The sequence below is a fragment of the Gallus gallus genome, chromosome 13 (genome assembly GCF_016699485.2).
Source record: "Gallus gallus isolate bGalGal1 chromosome 13, bGalGal1.mat.broiler.GRCg7b, whole genome shotgun sequence".
Taxonomy (NCBI): Eukaryota; Metazoa; Chordata; class Aves; order Galliformes; family Phasianidae; genus Gallus; species Gallus gallus.
In genome coordinates this window covers 6,807,858-6,832,391 of record NC_052544.1, presented here as the reverse complement: position 1 = coordinate 6,832,391, position 24,534 = coordinate 6,807,858, and the positions used below count along the sequence as shown (strand labels likewise).

Genomic DNA, 24,534 nt, shown 5'->3' with positions numbered 1-24,534 from the left:
TCTAGAATAAGAAGCATTTAAAAATAATTTTGTTCGTTTAAAAAAAAACAAACACAAAAATAAACCAACAACACAGTTTTCCCAGTAAGCCTTCATTCCCACTGCTTCTCTACTGTATGCTCCTTGGGAAAGAATTTCTGTCTTTGTACCTTCCTGTACGTGACCCAGTACAATACAGACCGTGGTGTGGTCTACCATGTGCATAAACAATTCCCAGGGAGAGAGAACAGATGAGTAGATTAGAGAATGTATAAAGTACTAAAGATTTCCTGCCTGAATCTCACATTTAGGACAAAGTACTGTAAATATTTAGTACTATACAATTCATTGCCAAAGTGCAAATAGGAATCTTCTTTCTTTACCTGCACGCTAAGGATAGAAGACTCTCCTCTGTGGAAAATTTATACTGAATTTTATCTTGCTCACCCACTTGCACATAAAACAGTGCTATAGTATACAGTTTGTTCTGATGGCACTCTGTGGTGGAAGAAAGCTATAATCAGAGTAAGAGTATCTGATGACTTGATCTTAGAGATCAGCTGTCTGTCAGGATTCATTTGAGGAGAATTATTGTACATGTTAAAGTGGGTAGTGAAAGCTAAGGAGGTAAGACAGCTCAGCCAAAATGGTTTATGGTGCAGCAGCCTGGGATAGAGAATGATGCAGTTTATGCCAGGCATGATCTGTCAGCTCCTTTTTAACTGAATTTTGTCTTCTGCTGTCAGATTCCTTTACCAAACCTCCCAGACTCTTTGTTCTTCCAACATCAGAATCCTATGCTCATATAAAGGGAAGACCCAGACTCCCTTCTCTAAACCTGTACCACCTCCCACTCACCTTTGCGGTTGCAAGAGAAAATGAATGGCTTAGATGCACGCTGAAGTGGTATCACCATCTGGGCATGTATTTTACTCTTCCCATGCATGTACGAAGAAATCCTTGGAGCTGAGGAAATACAGTATTTTAATGCCACCTACTGCCTTTTGTACTTCCTCTGTTTTCTACTCTTCTACACATTTGGGACAAGATTTTGCGCAAAGTTCAACCTGAGGCTCTGATCTAGCAAGGTTTTGAAGGAAGATGTAGCTATAAGTGCACAACTGCTGCCACTGAAGCTGAACAAATCCAGCCTGCAGCAGCACACTGAGCATGTGATTAAGAAAGTGAAAATGCTATTATCTTTGCAATTAAATATGCATCAACATGATTCACAGGTCTCAGATGCAAAGAACAACAACAACAACAAAGATCATACCCTGGAAATACATCTCAGTGTCTGTAATAAACTTATTTAGGTGTTTTGAGCCCTGAAAACAGGAAAAAAAAATACCACAAGACTATTACCACCAATACTTGCTGATAGTTGCATAAGTAATAACAAACTCACAGTTGCTTATGTTGTATGGTGCTGCCATTTTTTTTCAATAAAAATCACAAGTCTAAGGGAGACTGATAGAGAAAGATTTTAAATGTTCATTCCACAATGTTTCTCTTTACTAACATAGTCCTTGGGGAAGCTCTTTTACTTGTAGCACTGCGTGCCAGAGACATGTGCCTTCAGGATTTGCCATCAGTTATTGGCAGGAGATCTCAGAAAAGGTTCAATTTCTCAGCCAAAAGATTATCATTCAGGGTAATTTGAACACTGTTTGCATAGATGCTTTTGACATTTATCACAAAATCATAATCAAGAATGATGGAAGGGACAGGATAATCCCATATAGCACTTCCACTTTGGGATGGGGTATTTCCCCATGTAAATATTATAGTATAATGTATCCAGCAGACTTTTCTGTATTTTCTCCCACCCCAGTGCGAAACTATGCTGTTCTATTTAGAAAGCACCAACATATGTTTTCTAACTTCACCCTCTGCCTCTTAATTTCTAAAATAAGTAAATTTGTAGAAAGTCGTCTTCCATTTCATAATGAACGTTGGTTATTTTGATTCTCCCTGTATACACTGAACTCAACCAATACATCTCTTCCCCATTTCCCCAAACTATAACTCTTGGTCCAAAGCTGTCCTCAGCTTGTTCTCTCTCTAGTGCAATAATTTAGACTATAAGCCATTTCATGTCCCATAAACCAGATCACATAATTTTAGTGAGCCATGAGCTTTTCGTAAGTTGACTGCATGTTCACGCTAAGGAGGCACCAAGAACAAAAGGCTCTGGTAAGATCCTGCCTCACCAGGCTTGTTTTATTCCAAGAGACAAATTCTTCCTGTGCAATGCACAATGGCTTAGTGTCGGCAGGTTCATATTACAGTTCTATGGAAGGTGAAAGCAAAAGGAGAAAAGGGTGGATTATATTGTTTCCTATATCTTATACCTACAATTCTTTCTAACTTTTGATATGCTATTCTTCCTAACATTTATTCTGTTCAATACAGTAATGATATTGCAGCTGCTAAATAACCAGCTTCAGATACACTGTAAGTAATTTAGAGAATAAATGTTCTGATAATTACTAATTTCACTAATGGTCTTGCTTTAAGGGAACAGTAAGATTATAATTTTCAAATTCCTGTGTTGCAACACATGGCAGTATTACCTTTTCTTTTCTGAATTGGTGTAGGAATATACTATAGATGTATTTTTCCGCCAAAGCTGGAAAGATGAGAGATTAAAATTCAAAGGACCCATGACTGTTCTCCGGTTAAACAATTTAATGGCCAGCAAAATTTGGACACCTGATACCTTTTTCCACAATGGAAAGAAGTCAGTGGCTCATAATATGACGATGCCAAATAAATTATTACGAATTACAGAGGATGGGACACTGCTGTACACAATGAGGTGAGCCCTCAAATATTTTATCTTTCACTTAGTTTGACAATTTAAGTTGGTAAAGCAAGTAATTTTCCAAACAGGAAACAGGTTCCTTTTTGAGGATTATTTGATTCTCGTTTAATAATCTTTTTCACAATAGGTCATAGAATGATGGACAAAAAGATGTCTTCATGTGTTTTGTTTTCCTTCTGCTGTGCTACCTTTACACATGCTGCACATTTCTTAATACCCAATTTTGAGAAGTTGCCTAGAGAGTTAGGAAACAGTCAATTAGCAGAGGACCTTAATTTTGAGTTGCTTTCAAGGATTCCATCAGCAGAATAGAATTACAGAATAGTTCAGGTTGGAAGGTACCTTAAAGATCACCTACTTCCACGTCTCCCATCATGACCTGGGACACGTTCCTCAAGACCAGGTTGCCCAAAGCCCCATCCAATGTCACCTTGAGCTCTTCCTGGGGAAGCTGAATAAAGACTGAAAGTGCAATTTAACCTAGCCCCCTCGATCACATGAAAGGTTCTTTCTGCATCCTATAGAAGGTAGATTCTAAGAACTACAGATAAGCAAAGAATTGCACATTCTAATTTCTTGTGCTTATTGGGAATACAGAACATGAGAATCTAAAAATGGACATTTATTATTCCATCTGTAAAAAGAAAAACATTTCACTAAAGTATTTGAGTTGTTGGGGTATTATTTATTTATTTTCTTGTTCTGGGATCATTCCTATTGTTAACATATTATTCCTTTTATGACAATAATAGCTTGAGCTAATCAGTCAGAAGCAGAGGTCGTTATTTCAAAATAATGATGATGCACAGTGATGGAAACATTCTGAATTGAAAAGACCCATGGACAGAGCAATGAAAGAAATGACACGTTGTCTCTATGTTGCTATGTTTATGTGACTCTTCTGTCTGAAAGTCAAGATGGATAGTTCAGTACATGGGTGAACAGTGAGCTTTCTTTTAACAATTCTAAAAATTGTTAAAAGCAGTACAAGTATTTGGAGAAAACAAAGTCTCCAGGCATTTGAGAGCGTGTCAAATATGTTCAGTTTATTCTGAAAACATCTTTTAAGACTGCCGAGGCGAGGGTACAATCTGGTTGACTGGTACTTACACAAGTCTAGGTCAGTTTCTCTTTCCTGGCGAAATGCTTGTTCAGGAATTAATTCCGAAGAACACTACCTTGGCAGCATGCTGTGCACATCTCTTTTTTGACCATAACAATTTCTATTTCCTCATCTTTGTAAGTGTCTTAATGCAATCTTCTGCCTGGCATTCAAGTATTGCGGTCCATTCCTTGCTGATGTGTGTGTGAGACGTGATCATTCCAGGAAATGTTTTTAGTTTATTTAATTTCTCATACTGAGCAACATGTTTGCACCCATGCTAATAGCAACAAAATGATTTCAACAAATGTCTCAATGTCCCGAACTGGACAATTTAGTGATGGCAGCATGGAAACGATTTTGCTTTCTGAGATTTTAGTCCTCAGACCAAGTTAGAAGTACAAGTATATCTCTGCTGTACAATGAGACATGGTAAAGAGCAGTCAGTTTCACTGCTGTGTTTACAAAGGTCTATCTGCATCCGGAGACAGGCCATTCAGGTCCTGCTCTAGCTGCTTATTAATCGCATAACAGATGATAGACTATTTCATGTGTCTTAATAGAATTCTATTTACTATTTCTATGAAAGTTGATTAAATGTGTCTTTTTTGCTCATTGATCCGTTATAGATTGACTGTGAGAGCAGAATGTCCAATGCATTTAGAAGACTTTCCTATGGATGTGCATGCTTGCCCCTTGAAATTTGGAAGCTGTAAGTTTATTTTTAAGTTGAGATTTCTCCATTTTAAGGCCACTTTATAGACATATTATGCAGCTGAGTAAACATCAAGGTTTTAATTTTGGGTGCTTTTAACTTTTAATGGTAGTCTCAATCTTATATATGTGTGTATTTCATAAAAATTCATGTAATGAGTAAAACATAGAAATGTCTTAAACACATTCCAATGTCATGCCTGGACATTCACAAAGGAGAAAAATGGTATCACCCTTAACTTCTAGAAAAGTAGCTTGTCAGACACAGGATGTTGTTAATCTTAGGGTTACTTTTTGTTGTTGCTATTTGTGTATTTATTTATTTATTTAACGTCACAAAGTCAGTTTTAAGGATAAGTAATACAGACCATGAATAACTCAATTGGTTTAGGTACAAATGATTTTCCTACCACGATTATGCATGTTTAGAACAAAATTCCATCTAAGATTACAATACCATTCATATTTCGATCATGCAACGTTTCTGGAAGTGGAAAACGTCACAAAACTCCAAAGAGAGACTGCAACTTGCAACAGTTTTAACCGTACATTAGAGAACACACCAAACAAAACATAACAAAGCATTGAAATCAGAGTAATAGCTGACACCGCTTCAGATAACATGAGAATTTCTCCCCAAAACTTGAATTTGAGTAGCAGCCCACATGACACCGATGCTTAAAAGTTTGCTAAACTTATTATTACCAGAGGTCTGCTCTGAAAGTAATGCCTCCTCTTTTACTTCATTCGCCTGCAATGTCAGAGACAGATGTTGGTGAGATGGCAGCAGAGGTTGAACCTTCCTACCAACATTGCATTACATTTTATTGCCATGTGACAGATTGGCAGCACAGGGGCAGTCTGACAAAATGGCATCTGACATGGAAGTGTGTAGGAGGCAAAGGTGTGTCACTGAATTCCTCCATGCAGAAAAAATGGCACCCATTGATATTCAGTGACACTTGCTGAATGTTGATGGAGACCAAACAGTGGATGTGAGCACAGTGAGACAGTGGGTGGAGTGTTTCAGCAGTGGCAACAGTGGGTCACTTGCACAGGTGCAGATCTTTATGAGTGGAGCATGCAGGCTTTTGTTCACCACTGGCATAAATGGATAGCTAATGGTAGTGACTACGCTGAAAAATGGTGTTTTGTAGCTGAGAATTTGCTCTATCAGATGGTGTTATTGTGGTCTTCATATCTGTTGTAGTTTCCATGGACACAGAAAGGAGGCATTACTTTTGGAGTGACCTACTTACAACCCCCTGCTTAAACTCTTTAAGGAAAGGGGGAAAAAAAGTGAAGATCTGCTTATTTCATTCAGTTCAACACAAACTAGGAAGATAAAATGTGTGGAAAATATAATATTGTACAAATTGTTTTCTCAGTGGCTATTTTTTTCTAGTAGAAATGGGTCATTTCACTGATAATGGGTGCTTAGTGACTTGATCTATTTTAGAAGCCAACAAACAAAACACTCAGTTCATTCTTCACATGGTCCCAGACAGGATGATAATTTATTTGGGCTGACTACCTCTATGCTTACTATGAGAAAGCACTGGTGTTTTCTCTTTAAAAAGCTGCTAGCCTCCTAGATACAATTTACAGAACAGAAGCTTATACAAACTTGAAGTATAACTGACAGGAATAGCTTAGTACTTGAATGTCAAGCTTTCTTACAGCAATACCAATAAACCTTTTGAAATTTCCTGTAGAACAAAAAGAGGAAAAGAAGTCTTAGAGTATAATATAGAGTAGATAGCAATGGATCTTTGATCAATAACAGCATATCTGTGCACTTGGGATCACCTGGGATCCCACCTATACTGGAAGCAGTTGCCGGAGCAAATTTCTTTTGAAATGCATATTGAATGTATGCTGGATCTGGAAGACAGAAAGATGGATAAGCATGCATAAAACCTTCTGATAGAAAGCTAAACCATCAACAGTTTTTGAACAAATGTGAACTAGCAGACTGAATTTTCATAGACTTGATAAGACGTCTGTCAGCACAACTGTATATCATTAAGCCACAGCCTTAAACATCAGACACTAAAGTGCGAACAATAGTTTCCATTCTTTTCCTATATTCATCTATTTTTGGCTCAGTGTGTCCCAGATTAGAGTACTCTTGGCTCAACGAGTGCATGGTTTTTCAGATTAGTAGGGATCTTGCCTTGATTAAATGATGAAGAGATAAAGAAATTATGAAAAGGATAGATAATACGGATGCAAATACAGTTCTGGAATCACACCACAAGGTGAAAACAAGACAGAAAAAATATGTGCAAGTATTTCTGAATACCATTTGTATCTAAATTTGTTTCCATTTCATTCTGCAATACATTTTTATTATCATAATATATATTATTTCCCCTAAATTAACAAAACCAAAGGATAATCAAACAGTGTTATTTCTGACTGAAATATCATTTATTACTCTAAATTCATAAGGTGATAATTAGTATTCCAGTCTCATAGTGTGGGCCATTTTATTGCACAAACTATTTGCAGTATTTTTTCCATTTTGAACACAAACTGGCTATTATCATGCCAGCTGTCCTAAACAGGACCTAGCAAAGCAAGTGCTTCCAAATGCTGGGAAGCGTTGTGAGACAAGATCAAAGCATTTTCAGGGAAGCTGCATTCTCCTAATAATTTTAAAGGAGTTTATAATCTGGGGTAGTGTATTCTGCAGCATGCTTGTACTGCAAACACTGCAGAGGAATTCACTGTCCAAAACAGGACCTTAAATCTGGACCTCCCCCATCCATCTCATCATATTATACATCATAATTACCAGATTATGAAGTATTTCTGTCTCAATATTTGGTTATTCATAAATAGAAATACTTCTCACTGGACAAGTGGCTAGACTTGGACAAGTAATCGAAACAGGTCTCATAGTTGTACATATAAAAAGAGAATAAATTTATTCTTACAAAGAGAATACATTGTAACTTCAACTTAATTGCTGCTTTTTCAGTGAGAATCACCTTCCAATACATTTGGGAGATTCCCTTCAGACAACTCCAGTAATTGATGAAATTAATCTTAATGAACTGAAGAATTTACTGAGAAAGACCTTTAATTGTAATGAAAGCCACTTTTTATGTGCAAATTGCAATACTAGACTTAGTAGCTCCCCAAGGTAGTGTTTGCCCAGCAGTATTTGTTTTGAATTAAATTGGATAAGAGTTTTTCCATGTCCTCCACTGTTATCATCTCTTGTTGGAGCTGGATTCAGAAAAGCCCCATACTGAAGGAGTGGCACATCTCCCATGGACTCTGCCTGTACTGTAGAGGCCAATAAATGCTTGACCCAGCTCCAAGGCTAAAATGATTTGCCAAAATAGCAGCTTAAGCTAGAGGTTATTCCAATGTAAATTCAATGTGACAAATGCTAAAGAGGCTTCTGGAACAACAAAAAGCCATATGTTGGCATAACAAAATCAGAAAGGCAGCTGCTGTCCTCAACCCTTCCCACAAAAATCTGATTGTCCTCAATTCTTCCCACAAAAATCTGATTGTCAGTATAAAATGAAGGCAACTCTGCAAAGCAACAATGAAAGGAGCAAAAGAATATGCTGCTACTTATGCAATATGTCAACTGAATCCTGAAGACAGGAGGGGGAACACACGATCCGTGATGAAAATGGTGAACCAAACATGGCTGGATGGCAGTCACTGGGCCCATGGGCAGGGTAGGGCCCATTTCCAGCACTGGTGAGTGTGCTGCCTTCCCTCCGAGTTCTCATCCAGTGGTCCTCAGCAGTTCAGGATATCAGCCCCCTCTCACAGACTTCATGTGTACTTCAGAACAAGTATAGTGTTTCTAAGCTGATACTATCCACTTTTCTTTATTTGGCTAGAATAGCAGACAAACTCTTGTACTTACTGTGGCCATTATTTTTAAGGTCAGAATTATAAATAAGTAGATTTGCATTTACAGTTGCTTCCAAAAGAACTATGTATATGTTACAGTGCTTGGGGAATATGAAGTCTGAGGGCAAAAGCAACCTTGCACTTCAATAATGCAGGATCAAATGCCATGCAATTAATTTACCAGTACACTCCATCTAAAACCACCTCTTCAATTACTGTTATCTCTTATACTGATAAGATAAAATTATCAACTCACAAATGAGGTCAAGTGAATCAGATTCTTCCTTTCCCTTTCCTGCTTACCAGTTCTGAAATGTACAGGGAAAATCTCATCCAGCAGGTAGGAGTCAGTTAGTCATTTAAATATACATTTATAGTGGCATTTTAGATGACCTAAGATGTCCCATCTGGCTTCCAGCTGCCTCTGGTGGGAGCAAGCTTTACGTAGGTTCTAATCACATTTTCAGTCCCATACATGTCTTGGATACTCCTAGGTGTCAAGAACGACACTCAGTGCTTCGATGTAGACAGCTAACTCCCACCTCAACTGCTCAAAGCAAGAGCTGTCAGACCACAGACTACACAAAATGACAGAACAGTATTGCAAGACTAAGATAAAAAATAGTGTATAGTTTAATTCCTGAAACAATATAAATAAAATACTAATAGCACGAAACATCTGGATGGCATATGTAGGATGCTACTAAATATCTATATAACATGCTTAACAAATCGAGATTGGAGAGTCAAGAAATCCAGCCTCAGAGATATCTGCTATGCCTGTTGTAGAGCAAAGGCAGTGTGAGAGGGGGATGCCAAAGCAGAGGGCTCTGGTCAGGCTAACGAGGAGGTCAGTGAAACTACTCTGAGATGGACTTAGTTTATTACAGTGGCCCAGGCAACACCACACCACCACAACCTGAAAATACTGGGCTCATCTTTCTTGATAGTTGATAAAAAATAGAAAAAGAGCTTGAGTTCTTCAATGCCCCTGAAATTCCATACCTAACTCTCCTTTCTGATTATTTAGATTTTATACAGTTAGGAACGATGCAAGAAAGAGGAAGTCCTTCATACCACTGAGGATGAACCTTAAACTTGCCCTACAGCATCTATTTATCTGACCATCACAAGGACAGGCATAGGCCATAGTCAAAAAGTTGCAGTAAGCTAGTTTTGTGTGGGATTTCTGTAGGTGGTGAAAGAGAAATTAATGTTCAATCTACTGCTCATAACAATGGTCTGTTAAAAGTCATACGGCAACAGAAGGTGAAAAGCTGAAATGTGCTGTATTTGTTTTAAATTAGATGCTTATACCAGAGCAGAGGTTGTGTATGAATGGACACGGGAACCAGCAAGGTCAGTGGTTGTGGCTGAAGATGGCTCTCGACTGAACCAATATGATCTGCTTGGACAAACTGTGGACTCTGGAATTGTTCAGTCCAGTACAGGTCTGTGAAAAAGGTTTGCTGGGAAGGGTTGTGGTTTTTCTTTAATGGAAGATCTTTAACATCAAAGCAGAACTTAGAGCAGAAGAAGAAAAACTCAAAAAACAACAGATGAAAGAGTGAGTGAGGGAAATTGCAATATATGGCTTTTAGGTTAGGAAAACATAGCTCTGAAAAGATAAAATATCCTGGGATTATTTCCTGCTTTAATTGGTTGTTAAAATACTTCAACAGTTACAAAGCTTCCTATAGTGGTGAATCTAACCAGAAAGAAAGCAAGCAATCTATGCTATAAAGAATCTTTCCTCATATCTTTATCATATTATCTGCTTACTACATATAAGCGCATCAGAATATGAGTCCTCAAAAAACATGTTCCGGAGACAGTGAAATAAGACGCTGAAAGTAAGCATATACTTTCCCAAGGAGGTATTTAGAGGGTGAAAAAAAAATTCATTGAATTAAGAAAAAACATTTGGAACGTCTAAACATAGGATTTGTGTATCTTAAGTTCTGCCACCAGCGTTAAATCTAAAACTACTAAAAGTGAGATAGAAAAAAATAACCCATGTTTTCATGGGTTTTCATGAGCCTTTGAAACTGGCTATTTTTTTTTTTTTTTTTTCACTTTCCAATTTCTGTTACAAGATTTAATCTTTGGGATTTTACTTTAATTACTTTGGAAGGGCACAAAGATCTAAACATAGTCATAAGCTGAGCACTGAGGATGAACAAGAGCTCAAAGTGTTGTCTGGCTTGCATGTTCAATGGACCAGAGAGAAGCACTCCATTACAAGTAACTGTATGGCTTTGAATGCCCATACATTTGTGACAGAACTCCAGAAAAAACACACCTGCCTAAACCAAACTTTCTAATGTGTCATTTGTAAAGCAAACAGGCATTTAAGAGAAAATGAATCAATTTATTATGAATCCTAATTAATGCCTGATTTATTTTTTATTTAGCTTGTCAGTATTTATTTGTAAGTACACCTAAGATATAAACTTTATGTTATACTAATAAGCATAATATATTTCCAGTGCTCCAATTTTCAAGTTACTGCTTGGAAGCTTCTGTTCAGTAGATGTAATCTTAAAAGTAAGTGGAATGGCAGAAATAAGGACTTTGCATAAGAACAATGTCAACAGAACTGCTTCCATAGACTTGTTACTTCCATTGTAATGATTTGATCATTACAATGATTTGACCACTGGGCAGATAAAAGGAGAGAGAACTTTTGGCCTGGCCACAGCCAGAAACGTTCCTGTTGATGTCTGTGGAGCCAGTAATTCACCCCACCTGCCCCTTCTGAAGCTATTCACTCAGACCTCGGCACCTGCATGGTTGTTTTTTTGCATTCACCACCAATACTTTGCTTACCAGCTGCAGTACAGCAGCAGCAGTACAATTAGAAGAGACTCATGAGCTTGGGAATGTCCAATACCAGATACAGTTCAGGGTAATTAGACAGTAATGCGAGAAGCACCGTTTAAATCCTTAAGACAGATAATAAATCTTTAAACAGAACTGAAGGCAAACCTAAGAAATGTAAAAACTCATGTTGTATGTTCAAGAAAAGACTAAATTATATTTCTTTTGCCCATGATATTTCATAGGATTGAATTCTGCCTCATTTTTGTGCCTGACAGAACTCTTTACCACTCCCATCCTAAAAGCAGTATAATTAATATTTGCCTAAATAAAATGCTATTGTCTAGATGCAGAACAGGTTTATAAAGAATACAATGGATAAAAGCTAAAAATAAGCCCATAAATAATCTTTTTAGTACCAAATTTGCAACCCTCTTTAGTTAATACCAATTAAGAAAAGCGGTGGAAGAAACTTGTTTGAAAATTCAGTGCCTCAACAGAAAGTACTTCTTGACAGTTGCTTTCACCAAGATAGTGGTGGGGATCAGAAGTGGTTAATGGTCATCTTTCTCCCCACTAAGACAGCTGGGCAGCCATCTCAACACAATCCTCCAGCACATCTTTATCCTCTCATCATCTGTTTTAAGACACCATGTAGTTAAAACTGTGAAATCCCTCCCTTTTTCCAGAGTTCTGGAGGTTGACTCGTGACAAAAAGACAAAAGGAGCTGAAGTCAATCTTCCCTAGGAGTTCCCAGCACCTCTATTAGGCAAGAAAACGATACTCTCACACAGCTGATCCTATGGTTCATTAAGGGAAACTTCAGTTAGGCAATTTTAAGATATTTACAGTTGTCTGGAATTCTAGACACAAATTTTCCAAGAATTTTGGCAGACCTGGGCTACCTTAGGTAGATATTATCGAAACTATAAATGATTTGATGAAATTGCTACTCTATTTTGTTGATTTTTTTCCCAGTGATAGTGGACCATCTGCTATCCTCATTTCTGGGTCTAGAACCAAATTCTGAGTTTTTAATGAAAAGAGATCTACAATTTGTATTATTTTTAAAAAACTGAAGTGTTTTTTTTCAGTCTACTTATTCACTCGTGCCATCAGAGGAAGAATCTGTTCTGTTTCCTTACATGTGCGGGTTCTACAGGCTTAAATACAGCATTCAATAAGCAAAATAATACTGTTGCTGCCATTTTTCTTAAGCAGGGAGCCAGTCATTTTTAAGTTGTATGTGCAATTTCTGTCACTCTTCAACTATCAACTCCTATTGACTCAGATGGACTTTAAAATCATACTATTTCTAAGTGCTTGAACAGATGCACAAAGGGCTTGGGAAATTTTCCATTTACATAGAATTGTTTCGCCACCTTGAAAACATTGTTTGGCATAGAGAATCAGCAGGGTTTGTTCTCACCAAATGGTATATTCTTTTCCTATTGTTCTAAAAACCTGCTGAGAGAATACTTCTTAAGAGGGGTTATTTTCTGTTGGGTTACACAGCATAAGAAGAGAAATATTTTGCTTTAAACTAACGTCAAGGAAAGCCTTATTTCTACCCACAGTGATAGGATAAGTATTATTATAGTAAACTCATTTCCTGCTTTGAACCTCACGTCTGCATGTCATTAAAATTAATGTGATGCACATTAAGTTAAGGTGCCCAACTGATTAACTGGGTTTATTAAAAATAGTTTAAAGAACATAAAGTAATAGGTCTGATCTGACTTCACTGAATATCAACCATTTCATTATAAGGACACAGGTTAATTTACAGTACCTGAACACTGACTCTTAATTGTGAAACATCATAGAATTAAGGGCTGCTTAAATACTGCAGCAGAAGCGCTGAGCACAGACACAAACTCTCCCAGAGCACTGGAAAGACTGAAATATGGACATGGTTCAAAACCTTAGGTTAATGTAAATGGAGGAGTTGTGTGGCCACTTTGAAAGGTTTCATATTGTGTAATATGTATAAATTAAATGTCCTGTAGTTATTTAAATAAATCTCGTTAAAAGATCTACAATATTTTAATAAATGATTTGAGTCCATTGGTATTTTGAGGACCTAAAGAAATGTCTTTGATTTTTAACTGAAGTGTAGGCATTATTCTAGGCCTGTGTTTTTCTTGATGCACTCCTCGTGGCACTGTCTGCCTTCTAACTCAGACCTGTTGTAGCATTGAACTGATGAGAGTAATTCTGGACGTTTTAATTGCCTTCATGCTTTGAATCCTGTTCTCATTTCTAGAGGTTAAAAATACTTTCATAATTTAAGCAGCTAAATAAAGTTTCAGAGCAGAGCAATGTGTTCACTCTGTATTCTTAGCTTGCCTTCTATGATCGCTGAATTAATTCTGGCATACCATTGTGAGCATTCTATATGAGATTGCATTAAAATAGCTATAGCAGATAAAATTAAATTACTGTTTTTTCTCACTAGGATAGTCATTCTTCATAAGATTACAATCACTGTTGTAGGTTGTTGTGGTGAAAATTAAAGAACAATGGGTAAAAATCACATCAACAACCACCATGTTGCTCTGGGAGTTCTATTTTTTGATAGAAATTTTTCCTTGTATAGCCTTTGCTCTACCTGTAATTTTTAATTGATTCTCTTTTCCCCATTTGCTCCTGACTTCTATTTTATATTGAATCAGATCAGGAGTATTATCACATCCTATCTATAAGACTTCCTTGGGGTTATACATTGAGCAAGATTGCTCAAATGAAAGTTCTTTTAGACTTTCTTTTAAAGAAAAGTGCATTTAACATGCTCAGTGTATAAGCAGTCAATGTCTAGACATAGTTTTTCAATCCAATTTAAGCTTTTACTGTTCAGGAGCAACGGACTCTTTCCAGATGCCTGTATTTTAAAAGAGAATAATGGTGACTTCACGTCATCTCTAATCTAGACAGAGGTTTTCATCCAGTTACATTTCCACCTGTTTCATTCCTAAGATAATGTCCATTGTATACAGAATCAATCTACACTGAACAAAATGCCATAGCTATAGGTTTTCCAATCTTTTGAGAATATACTGTACTTCAAAATATGTTTTCAGTGATGTTGTAAATAATGGTCTGAAAATAAGGCATTATTTGCTATCGTCTGGAAAGAAAGATTTATAGAGTTATATAAATGCTAACTATGCCTTCTGTATGTAATTGGAATACACAAATCATATGTTTTTGTAGCACCCAAAGCGCTAGTGGTAATGAAAATATTCTATATTATTCTTGCATTGGCCATTTACTGGGCAAGAGAATATTAATTTAGTAAGGTACTGAAGTTAGTAGGGAAGGGATGCTTAATATTCAGACTAGATAAAGCACAAATTTTGATAATAAAAACATAACCACATCAAAAATTATAATTTAAGCTTGAAGCGCTTCTGACTTGCTGTCATCACTTGGTCTTTGGATGCTGTTTCCATGTGTATATTACAGCAGTTTTCCAGCTTCTAATGGAATGAAATCTTTCACAAGAGGCCTAAACAGCCCCCAATTAATGCAGACGTTCATTCACTACTTAGTGGAGATGAAAAGATGAGAATTTAATTAGTGCTTCCCAGAACTGTCTAATTTTGTTATTATTATTGGAACTTCAGAATTTGCTTTATTAAATGTTTTCTTTGGAGCTGACCCATTATAATTTGTGGGTTTTTTTTTCTTCTTAATCATAGTTGTACATATAACGAAAAGTGACTTCATTTAAAGTCTCTTGATTTTCATATTTATAAAAGCTTTACTGTTTATTTTCTTTTTTGTTTATTTTTAGGGGAATATGTTGTTATGACTACACATTTTCACTTGAAGAGGAAGATTGGTTACTTTGTCATTCAGACTTATCTGCCATGCATCATGACAGTGATACTGTCACAGGTGTCCTTCTGGCTCAACAGAGAATCTGTTCCAGCAAGAACTGTATTTGGTAAGAAAGACTTACAAACTCATTGGCAATGACATGCCAAATAAATGTAAGAATTTTTATGGCAAAACTGTTATGTGCAGACTGATATTGGAGCAGAGCATGTGTACTGCACTACATACAGGCACAAGAAATAATGTTTCATTGTGAAGACGCACCAGAAACCTATACAAGTTCCAAACCTTTTAAATTGGGAGTAAAATTGGACCTGAAAATATCTTGAACAATCTATTCCAGTTCAACATTTCCAGAACAGTATGTATATGAACAAAACATTTTTGATGACAACAGTGACATCCATGGGGGGGACTGTCAGAAAGTTTTAATTAAAGGTATTGGTCACTTGACATCCTTGACACCCTCAGCCTCTTTGAACATTTTTAGCTTTAAAATCCCCTTAGTAGGATGCTAATAATGATCTGTTGAAATCAGTGATGATTTATTGTGCTTACAGCAGTGAATAGATGCACGCAGTAAAACAAGGGAATCTGAAGGACTTTAAGTTTATACAGTTGGTCCCTAGTGCTTTAACCACCGCCGGCAAACACTTATTTTAAAATGAGGAACAAACAACTAGCATAGTCTTTGAAGATAAGAATCCAAGACAAGCAGTTTGTTAAAAGAAGAAGAAAAAAAGAAAAAGAAATAACATAACTTTAACTAAGGAAAATAGAACCTGATATCTCTATGATGTGAGTTAGTCTTTTTTGTGATGTATGGATGGGACACCCGAGCACATTTGGCAGGAGGATGCAAAAAGCACAAAGCCAAGCTGGCTGTCACACTCACTCCCTGCCTTGGGGCAGTAGGATGCCATGGGCCCTCCTGCTTTGCATGAGGTAATTTACCCAGTGGCACAGCTGGAGAGAGTTACAAGGCCTGATGTTGAGAAACACGCAGACATTGAAACTCTTGTTGATCAAAAGCTGTTTTTATTGACCTTTCTCAGGCACTCTTCATAGATGAGCTTTAGTTTCCCAAAGCCTCTGGAAATAATTCACAACTTCCATAACCTTGGACCTCATGAACCAAGTAAAGACTTTTTGTAGATATATGGATGTGCATTTACAGAAGAACGGTTTAAAGCACAAGATAATTACATTTTATTTACATAATGTGGTTTAGATTAATGTCTAAAATTACTTCAGAAATTTTATCATTGACTGCACTGAGGATTGATCTGGGACTTTTACGAGCCTGTGTACTCAGAGCAACTGAAATTGTATCTATTTTATCTCTCTTTGCACATGCCGTTTAAAAGGAAATGCCAGGTCAGCATTTTGCAGTGCCATACTTCATTGTCCCTAGATAGAGGACATTTCCTAGTCTCACAATGAATAATATATAATACTGCATGATCTCCAGATGCTATCTTGAGGGGCTCAAGAACCCGTGTATTTTTGCAAGTTCTTTTAGAAGACAGTTATTTAGTAAACAGTGTTATGTTTACTCCATCATTAGGTATCATGATAGGTGATTTTTCCACTTCCTAACAGCAGTAAAAAACATCTCAGGATATTTTGCACGAACGAATGTATACAGAAACACATCTTACATCTCTTAGCCCACTTACTATCACAGATAATATAAATTATAAATCCTGCTTTGCACAAAAGAAACATAAGCTTGCTGATAATGAGTCAAATATGAGATTAGGTTGTCTCTCAGGGAAGGGAAATTGCTTTTTCACTAGACACTAAAATTTCAAGCTCTGTACACTAGTATGTAAATACGCTGTTCATTATTTGGCCTATTTTAGACCACTGCACATTTTCACTAACGCTCAGTGCAGCAAAGATGAACTTGCAAAACATTCAATACAGGATACTGCAGTTGTCAAGGTAACTTGTGGACATATGATTTGATGTAAATGTCCAGCCTACGCTTGCAGATTTTGCAGAGTGAGTTCGGTACAGCCCTGCCACCGCCAGTGAAAGCTCCATGGGGAGCTAAAGTGTCATCAGCTATTGGAGCTCTGATATCACAGGTGCACATAACATTATTATTGTTCTTAAATAAATTCTGTGCTATTTTGGGGGGCATCAGGGAACATCTGTAATAATATGAATTTAAATAAACATAATGCTACATAAAGCTTAGTGAATTTGAGTATACATATGAAGGAACATACACTTCATAAACAATTTTAGCATTAAGAATAACCAGGCTAAGTAACACAAAACCAATGAGCTTCTAAGTTTTATGTTTAAATAAATTAGAATATATTTATATAAATATATTAGATATATTAGAACTACCACAAGAAGTACACATGTGAATTGATATATTTTTAGGGCAATTTACACAGTAAAAGGTAAGGAAGAGCAATGATAATTCCTTATGCTACAGGAAGCTTTAAGTACAAACCAGTCCAAAACTTAAAAAGTTATTTACATCCCCGTTTAAAAATTACCATTGTACTAAAACAATGGGAAAGAAGAAAAGTATAAAACAGATGTTTCAAAGATCCCACAACTTCTACAGACCTTGAAACTTGATATCTTCAGGTAGCAACTGCATTTAAGTGGAGAGGTCCACAAGAATGATGGGTGAAGATGAGGGTTTCCTATCTACTGCAGTAGCTGAGAACTGAAGTGCAAAATAAAACCGCTGATATGAAGACAAAACCTGTTTGCTTTGCAGGAGTGACAACTGTCCTAACAATGACCACCCTGAGTATCAGTGCGAGGAACTCACTCCCTAAGGTGGCCTACGCCACTGCCATGGATTGGTTTATAGCGGTGTGCTATGCCTTTGTGTTTTCTGCCCTCATCGAATTTGCAACAGTGAATTACTTTACAAAGAGAGGCTACGCATGGGATGGCAAAAGTGTTGTTCCTGAAAAGGTAATGCCACTTAATATCTACTCCAACAATTCACATTATGTCATACATGATCTCCATATAATTTTTAATAGCTGTTGGTTTTTTTGTTTTGTTTTTAGAGGGAAGGCAGTTCATTCTGCAGTGTTTGAGCAAGCTAAAGTGTCCGTGCCATAGTATATATGTAGAGAAAAATCTTGTGGCTGCTGTATTTATGTTTCCAGAGTATATAGCTCCTCAACTTAAAGAGGATTGCCAAGTGATAATGATCAAATCAATCAATGCAGGGCTTTTTCTTGCCTTTGATTACGTTCATTTCTCTGTTTTTTAAAAATAGAAATATTGTTATTTTTAATTCTTAGCCTATATATGAAATTGGGTTGTTTCGGGAGTCAGTAACCCTGATCCGTACCTCCCTCAAGGCAAAGGAGGACATCAGGTTGTCTCTTTGTTGGGATCAGACTGTCTGTAAGTCACATATACATCAACAAATTGTTGCAGATGTACAGGGAATGAAAGTTTCCTATTTCCTATGAAATATCATGTGAGCTCCTTCTGTGAGGAAGCTCATTTTGGTTATTTTTTAAGAGATCTTGAAAGGGATTTTTAACTTGCCTAATTGCTTATTGCCTAATTGCTTACGAACATTCACAGATTAGAGAATCAGCAGAATAAATATTTGGAGGAGCAGATGTTACTCATTGGTATGCGAATATATGTGTTTAATTCAGGAATGTACGGATAGGGTATATAAATATTCTTTGTTGTTACTGTTTTTTCTATTTTCGTTGTGTAAGTCATTCAGTGATAAAATAGAAATAAACTTCGAACATACACACAGTGACAACCAACATAAAAGCATCATGGAACAAAATGAAGTAACTTACAGGACTGAGTGGTGCCACCGGTGGTCAATATTTTCAGTTATTGACGATACCTCCATTGAAAGTCATTCTTTTCTGTTTTTCTGTGCTCTTATCCGCATTATACCTATTTTTTAAAGAATGAGTTACATTAATAGAAAATATTAAATATTGATTGTTCCCTTTTTAATACTGTCTACCTACTAACATAAGTAGCTATAACCAGCCATTTCTTTCAAAGAAAACTAAATTTTCTTACCAAAAAAAAAAAAGAAAGAAAAAAAAAAGGAAAAAAAAGGAGAAAAAGGAAAAGCACAGTATTCAAATACTGCCTGAAACATTGGAAGATGTAAGATTTTAAATTCCCTAGCAGGTGAGGGCCTTCATACATGCTTTGTTATAAGGCAACAAGGGTAAAGCGTGTTATCTGCAGACATTACAGAAAAGCAAGCAAAGTAAGCTAACAGTGAACAAAGCATCACAGATTGATAAAGTTGGGGCTCTTGTTAGCTATTCCACTACCTTTTCATGAATTCAAATTTGACATAAAGTATCAGGCCCCTGATTGGTATCAGGCCTTCCTGTGGATCAGATTCTTCATGAAATTTGTATCCGTAGGCTGAGTGTCCCCTGACACTTCTACGATCTGGTTCTTTGCCCTGCTGGATTTAGAGCTGCTCATTAGCACTTCTTGCCGATGGGGAAACAGTATGGGCTTCATATCAAGCAGCCATGTCAGCAGCCCTCCTGCTCAGGAGGAGAGAAAGGACATGCAACCAGAAAGCCTTCTGACTTCATCTTTTTTTCTGAGTATTTTTTTTTCGGCTGTTTATTCATCTTACTCAGCAGATATATTCTAAGACATTTTGAAGCTTTTCCTGAGCCTCAAGCTACGGTGAACAGTATTGCCTTGAAACAAAGAGCATCTACACCACGGGCACTATCTGAATCCCCTTTCCTATGAAGAAACAAATTTAACTTTTTATCAATACATGTTTCCTTCCGGAATGGGGCTCTATGCTGTGCTTCAACAAGTCTCCACGTGCCCTCATGCTTTTGCAGCTTTCCTGCACATTCTCAGACGTCCTGCAGGAACCTTCCTGTTCACTTAGTGTTAATCTCCTTAATTTTTTATTTATAAAATAAAGCCCCCACTCCACCCCCCTCACTGCTTTGTCTACTTAGCTATTAAACTATAGTCAATCTGTCATAAATAGTACTGTGACTATTTTAAAAAGTACTTTCTTTCTGGGATGGCTGCATCTTGTTAACAGTTCTATTTGTTTTTCTGTGAAATGATGCAATAAAACCACTCCTACTATTTTCTCTTTATCCATATTATCATCTTCTGCCTTGTAAAGGACCACATGGTCAACATTCCCCCTTTTTCATCCCCCTCAGCAAACACTGCCTAATGATTTTCCAAGCTCTTGGTATTTTATTGTTACTTGCTTTTGTTTTCTGATAACTACTGTCTTTCTTTACACCTCCTTATCCATCCACTACATTTAACATCTACGTTTATTCTTGTGTAGTTACTGGAGGAAGGGCTTGGACTCTCTACAACTGTGACAGTTGAATTCCAGCTGCTAACCCCACACGTCAAAATTTATCTGTTTTTCTCCCCCACAAGTAGAAAACTAGACAACATAAGGACCCAGCTGAAAATCTACATTTACTTTCTGATTAGTAAGTTCTTCACCACTGGAAAACATTCAGTACAGTCGTGCTTTACAAAATGGGTTGGCTACAAAAATCATGTAACTTCTTAAGACCTTGTCTTCAGAATGTCATTTCAGCCATTACGATCCAATTGCAACATGAAAGTAGGAACTGAAAATTTCTTTCCCTTAATTCATATGCTTCTGGTGTAAATCCTTAGTATAAAAATAAGATGACTCATTTGGCATGTTTCTAAATAATCCACTCTTTTGTGTCATGGTCACGTGATATTTTTATTGTATATTTTTTACGTAAGAACTGTGTTAGAATTAATCACAACAACGCTGTTTGTCTTAATATTGGAAAATTACACTCAGAAGTTCAGCATCTTTTAAGGTTCTTATGCTGGTCAAGTGGCAGAGTTGATTAAGGGAGTGTTGAATTATGAATGGTTCATCACTGCTCATTACCATTAAAGGTAATTTTGTCTAACAGTGAGCCTAGCTATCAGGTAAGTCTTCGCTATCCATCATATAATTTAGTTTAAGTAATACAAACAATCCAGATGAGTGATTCTGTCTCTGTCTTCATTGAAGTATTTTGCATGAGTTGTGTACCCTGACATTAACTTCTTACTTACAGGTTATCATGACTTGTGGTATAATTTATAGCAAAATTTCATTGTACTTTTTTAGTATGTGACCTATTGAGAAGCCAGTAAGAATAAAATATTTTCTTCTTTCTTTAGCCAAAGAAGGTGAAGGATCCTCTCATTAAGAAAAATAACACATACACAGCTGCAGCTACAAGCTACACTCCTAATATTGCAAGGGACCCTGGGCTGGCAACCATTGCTAAAAGTGCAACGATAGAGCCCAAAGAAGTTAAGCCAGAAACAAAGCCTGCAGAACCCAAGAAAACTTTTAACAGCGTCAGCAAAATTGATCGACTATCAAGAATAGCTTTCCCATTGCTTTTTGGAATCTTTAATTTAGTCTATTGGGCCACCTATTTAAACCGGGAGCCTCAGTTAAAAGCCCCAACTCCACATCAATAACCTCATTTATTCATCTAGCTTTGTTTTGTCTTTTGCTCTGGGAATTGCTTCCAGTTTTCACATACAGTAATTCCCATTTGGAATATCATAAAGGTTTCTTCATTTAACCAGAAGTAAAATATATCTGTATATTTAAGAACCCTATATACAAGGGAGAGAACAATATAAGCTATATACTTTGGGAAACGGATTCTTAAAAAGGGAAAGAAAGTTCTAGTACTGAAAAAAAAAAAAAAAAAAAAAAAGGCAAGCATTTGTAGATAGCTTCATACTGAATGTCCCCAAGATATACTGTATATGTATGTGAAAAAGATATTTTTATTCAATGGATTGTGAGGAGCAGGAAAATATACTTTATGATGTCCATGTTGCACATACTATCCTGCACCACTTTTTCAACCACTGTTTATAATCTTTTCAAGGATTTAAAGCTTTCCATTTGCTGAATCCCATAAGATAGGTTATTTTCCTATTCCTTTTTCCCTTCTATATTCCAAATGACCTAACTTAAAATATTAAATGATTGTTAAAGAAAATAAAATTACTCACTGTAGATACAGTTCATCACTGTATAGCACATAAGATCTAATGGTAAAAAATGCTTTAATCTGCTCTCTTACTGCAGTCTTGTTCTAAGCATTAAGTTGTTACTAGACTAGATTTCAAACCAGTTGCACAATCAAGTGCAGATCTCAAGTCCCTCTATCTCCTGTGTAATCCAAACAAATCCCAGATGCTTTTACAGATAGCTTTTACTCATCACTGTTCTAGGGAGTTTAAAAATAAAACAACCAAAACACAGATTTTGCAAGCTCTAGATATGTTGAATGTATTCTTTTATAAAATGATACATTAAGAAAAGCTTTAGAATGAAATTTATGGATAGCAGAAAGACAAAATATACTATTTAAATAATATATGTAAATATGCAGCATGAGATTGTACATTTTTCTTATTTTCTTTTTCTTTTTTTTTAAAAACTTTTTTAAAGTTTTGTTCTTAAAACATTGTTTAGAAGTCACCTCTTAGCTCTTAATATGTTGTTAAGCGCTCAATAAAACATATTTAGAGCTTAAATCAAAAAAATCATTGGCATTGGAAAGTCTAAAAAATACGTAGGAAGTGCTTGGAATTAATTCCATTTGTAAAGTGGTTAAGTGTACAGTAACTTGCAATTTGACAATGTCATCCAATGTTTACTATTAGATTAATGACTGGTCTGCTCAGGTCATGCATAAATACTAAAGTATGGGATTATATTTGGGTAGGTAAAAACGGTGAAATATTTGTTAAGACAGAAGTTCATCTGTATATTACTGCTATATTTGCTGATACACAACTGTTACAATAAGTGATGTAATATATGTAGCATTAAATACAAAGAAGTCATACAGAAGAGAATGTACAGGAAAATAGATTTTATTGAGTAAACTTATAACATTTCATTTTTACTGTAGCAATATATTTGTAGGAACAATATGTAAGGGCTTTAAATACAAGATGTCCATTTTGCAGGTATTGTGCTCCCTTAAAAACAATTCTAGTCAGTATCACTATTGCTGATTGTTAGAAGTAAAATTTCAGATAAATCTTTTTCAAAGAGATGGGAACAACGGTGAGTGTTGGCAAGGATCAATTCAAAAACCACAGCACGTTGTACTGAGTCAGTTTTGAAGAGATGCTACGTAAGTCTCCAGAGAAACCGCTGATCAAAATTAAATTTCACAGTCATATTTCAGGCAACGTTTTATAAACTTTCTCAGCAAGTCAGAAAGTTGATGTTCTCTATCTACAAAAGGAAGTAGTCAATGTTTTATTTAGTTGGGTTTTTTTTTGTTTTTTTTTTTTTGTTTTTAAATAATGCTTCATTGTCTAACATTTAGTCCTGTCTAAACTTGATAAGTTATCTGATTGGAGCTTATTAAAAGGGGGATGTTTTCATCTTCTGATATCATGTGTAGATATATGTATAGAAAAAAATAAACTATGGCTCTTTAACTTCAGTGTACTTGTTTATCTTGTTATTTTTGGCGTTTAAATAGTGTGTTCATTTAGGGCATTTTATCCTTCCAGTAATTCATAGCTACCTTTTGGTCTGCATTTTGCACATTAGATGTGAATATTACTTAACTAGTCTGCTTTTTGCTATGCAATGACTGCATTATATCACCTCTTAGTTTGTTAGTCTATGCCAATAGTATTATACTGTACAAACTTGATTGCAGAGTTTATCAAAGACAAGGTATTCTCTATGTAGCTTTTTTACAGTGCTTTGCTAAACCATGTAATAATAGTAAGTCTTCCTTGAAAATAATGATACACTCTTATAGAGGACAGTTTGTTTACTCCCTGGATAATTTTAAAAAGATGACATTGAATGTTTATTGCACCTCAGTGCAGTGATGTGGCAATAAAACCTAAATCTAATAGAGGTTGTTTATGGCAGAAGCATGTATTGCTTTACAGAGTTTAGCAAAAGCTCTTTATTTTATGTCAGACTGTAATTCTATTATAATAATAAAGCTAAAAATAATGAAAGTGAATGTTTTACTTTGGTTTTCTTTAGTTACTCTTTTTTACAACACATCACTTTATGAACTGCTATTCATTGAAAAGTATAGTTTCATTTGGTAAAGAATGCAGTTTAATGGATGTAGTTTCCTGCTCAGTGTTTTCAGCAACAGGAGTGTTTCTGAAAACTGATTTGACATTAAAAAAAATATTGCTCAGTCTGTATAATGTGCATCCAGTGAAACAACAACTCAAATCAGATAACTGATGAGGTTTAGTACAATGAGCATGACACAGGATAGGAAGAGAATGAAATACACTCCCTCCCAGCTAAAATGGCAGATA

General features: G+C 36.1%; 2 protein-coding genes across 5 annotated transcripts in view; one reads left to right on the top strand and one right to left on the bottom strand.

The window, feature by feature from the left end:
* GABRA1 (gamma-aminobutyric acid type A receptor alpha1 subunit) overlaps positions 1 to 24,221 on the top strand; it is a 43,128-nt gene extending 18,907 nt beyond the window's left edge. For all 3 annotated transcript variants that reach the window (XM_025154781.3, XM_046900270.1, NM_204318.3), the window contains exons 5-10: positions 2,580 to 2,800; positions 4,538 to 4,620; positions 9,815 to 9,958; positions 15,125 to 15,277; positions 17,918 to 18,120; positions 21,370 to 24,221. In XM_025154781.3, the coding sequence (XP_025010549.1) occupies positions 2,580 to 2,800; positions 4,538 to 4,620; positions 9,815 to 9,958; positions 15,125 to 15,277; positions 17,918 to 18,120; positions 21,370 to 21,678 (1,113 nt within the window). In that variant the 3' untranslated portion in view covers positions 21,679 to 24,221. The remainder of the gene's footprint in view (positions 1 to 2,579; positions 2,801 to 4,537; positions 4,621 to 9,814; positions 9,959 to 15,124; positions 15,278 to 17,917; positions 18,121 to 21,369) is intronic.
* The window catches only part of GABRB2 (gamma-aminobutyric acid type A receptor beta2 subunit), a 335,870-nt gene that overhangs the window by 270,844 nt on the left and 40,492 nt on the right, over positions 1 to 24,534 (bottom strand). For both annotated transcript variants that reach the window (XM_046900320.1, XM_040646866.2), the window contains exon 2: positions 18,984 to 19,086. The gene's annotated coding sequence lies outside the window, so the exon portion shown is untranslated. The remainder of the gene's footprint in view (positions 1 to 18,983; positions 19,087 to 24,534) is intronic.